Genomic DNA, 2,580 nt, shown 5'->3' on the forward strand with positions numbered 1-2,580 from the left:
ATGATTACGACCTTATTTGTGTGATTATATTACACATTCGATACCTATAAATGGGTTAAATTGCTCCCCCTAAACAAATGTATTAACCAATGGTACAATGCCTTAGTCCCAATTTATTCATATTAATCCTTTACAAGGGACACGCGTCTCATCGATGACTCATCAAAGTGGTCTTTTGATCATATATTTAAAGAACCCATTACCCAAAATAGAATCCTAGAACCTTCTTTGTGCCCTATAAAATAAACATAATTAGCATTTAACAATCTTTAAAGCATTCCATTAAGGGTTAAGAAGACAAACATGTGTTGTGAGATGCTTGGATCAAAAGCCATTTTCGATGAAACATCAACTACCCACTACTTCTTTCGGCTTGGATCAAGGATATGCTTTCTTTAATCATATGATTAGCAATTGTTGGCTCCAGGAGAGTTATAGAATTGTAATTACTCTTAAAACATTGATTCGCTTTGCTTACGTGTATAGTTCTGATCCTTTTTTTTAAGATCATCCAAGATCCTAGCATCTAAGCCACAATGACACTTGCCCTCTAAGTATTGGGGTGTAAGGTCAGGTCCAACCGCGTGATTTACTAATCCATCTAAAAATCTATAATTATTTAAAATAATCACACATTTATGGGGCTATCCTTGATTTGCACGAGTGGGATGATTAGGACATTGAATAGAAGACTAATTACTATGGGTAGAGGGTGAGAATATATATATATATAGATGGATAGATAGATAGATAGCTCCAGTCCTACATTGTTAAGACCCATGATCAGTACTCATATATGTCAAGGAATTTGGAGACAATATAACAATTGAAAGTGAAATAATGGTTGGATTGATGGGTTGGAGAGTTACAGAGCAAGGCTGGAGAAAGGGTCCTTGGACAGCTGAAGAAGACAAATTGCTCTCAGAATATGTTACTTCTCATGGGGAAGGAAGATGGAGCTGTGTGGCTAGATCTGCAGGTACTATACTCACTCACTCTTATTACCATGGTTTCACAAATGCTATACATTGACTTAACTTCATTGAGTTGAACTGACTAACTAGACCCTTCAACACTTCTGGGTCAGGCCAAGTTATTAGTTTTTGTTTTACTTTTCTTGGTCTTATTTTGGTTGTTATTTTGGGTTTTAGGTTTGAGGAGGACAGGAAAGAGCTGTAGGCTAAGATGGGTGAATTACCTAAGGCCTGGCCTTAAGAGAGGTCAGCTAACTCCTCAGGAAGAGAGCATCATCATAGAACTGCATGCCTTTTGGGGAAACAAGTAATGCAATCGAATCACTAGCTTCAATTTTTTTTTTTACCCCCCCCCCCCCCTTTTTTTTTCTCTCTCTCTCTCTCTCTCTCTCTCTCTCTCTCTCTCTCTTTGTGATTGTTCTTGATGAATTAGAATATAGTTGGTGACTGAGAATCTCAAAAAATACAGATGGTCTACAATTGCCCGGTGCTTGCCTGGGAGAACAGACAATGAGATCAAGAACTATTGGAGAACTCATTTCAAGAAATCTTCTCATAATCAAGGAAAGAGAATCCGAACACGCCAACAACAAAAACAGATGATGAGGAAGCAAGCCCATCTGCCGCCGCAGCCGCCACCGCAGCAGCAACAACTAGTACAACAATCAGAACAATTTCAGCAGCAGCAACAGCAGCAATCGGTTAATATGAAGAGTAGGAATCAAGTAACAGTCACAGAAGGTGATTATAAAGTGTTGCCTCAGAGTCCGACACAATATAAGCAAGAGATGATGGATTATTTCTTTTATCCCACCATGGACAACCAATGCTTGCCTGTGATGTTTCAAGAGGAAACAACCTGCGTGGGTGGTAATACCATGGAAGAGGACAGCCTCTGGGGTGGGTTGTGGAACTTGGATGATGTGCCAGTACAGTTTGATCATACGTATAACAACAACAATAATGACCATAACAAAATTGCCTGCTTGCAAAGTGAATTTTGGTCTCTCTAATGAGAATTGAGTTCGCGAGAGAAATGGGATGGGTGTGTCCCACAGGCTAAATTCTGCATACAAACTTGAGCCTAGCAAGTACGTACAGGCATGCATACCATGTATAACAAGAGACTCAGTATCAGATGAGTAGATATTTTCATTGCTTTCACCAATAAATTTCATTTTCCTCTCTCTCTCTCTCTCTCAAACAGGAGGGGGAAGGGTTTCCTAAAGGATGTCGTCAGCACATTAGACCAATGAGGGGTTGGAAAAAATATCATATATATGGGTCCACTTGATCACAACAGGGGGGAGAATGTTAGTGTGGTAACCTAACGTTATTATGTGAAAAAAATGAAAAAGAATAATTATAAGAGCAGTGTAGTAACCTTTTTTCCTTAAATAATATCAATTCAAATAATGTTTGTTATTGACTTACTGTTTTTGTAGCATAATGCCCTATAATTCGACACAGGTTTCGTTTTTAAATTTCATTACTATGTACCCATTTTTTTTGGGGTGAAATATTCAAGGACTTAAAATAAGTTAGATTTAGGGGTTAATTATTTTTTAAACTACCAGTATTGAGTAGAAATAAGTTCCAACATAAT

General features: G+C 37.9%; 1 protein-coding gene across 1 annotated transcript; it reads left to right on the forward strand.

Annotated features, from left to right (window-relative positions):
• Window positions 1-840: 840 nt before the first annotated feature.
• On the forward strand, window positions 841-2,091 carry LOC122085672 (transcription factor MYB24-like). Its single transcript, XM_042654170.1, has 3 exons — window positions 841-979; window positions 1,152-1,281; window positions 1,444-2,091. The coding sequence occupies exons 1-3, from the start codon at window positions 841-843 to the stop codon at window positions 1,985-1,987; spliced, it is 813 nt and encodes a 270-aa protein (XP_042510104.1). The 3' UTR covers window positions 1,988-2,091.
• The last annotated feature ends 489 nt before the right edge of the window (window positions 2,092-2,580 follow it).

The sequence above is a fragment of the Macadamia integrifolia genome, chromosome 8, assembly GCF_013358625.1.
Source record: "Macadamia integrifolia cultivar HAES 741 chromosome 8, SCU_Mint_v3, whole genome shotgun sequence".
NCBI lineage: Eukaryota > Viridiplantae > Streptophyta > Magnoliopsida > Proteales > Proteaceae > Macadamia > Macadamia integrifolia.

What these genes read in the sequence shown, in the direction of transcription:
- LOC122085672 (XM_042654170.1), top strand. Translation starts at nt 841, where the DNA reads ATGGTTGGATTGATGGGTTGGAGAGTTACAGAGCAAGGCTGGAGAAAG. An exon ending in CTGTGTGGCTAGATCTGCAG is followed by an intron (nt 980 to 1,151) that starts GTACTATACTCA and finishes TTTGGGTTTTAG; the next exon opens with GTTTGAGGAGGACAGGAAAG. An exon ending in CATGCCTTTTGGGGAAACAA is followed by an intron (nt 1,282 to 1,443) that starts GTAATGCAATCG and finishes CAAAAAATACAG; the next exon opens with ATGGTCTACAATTGCCCGGT.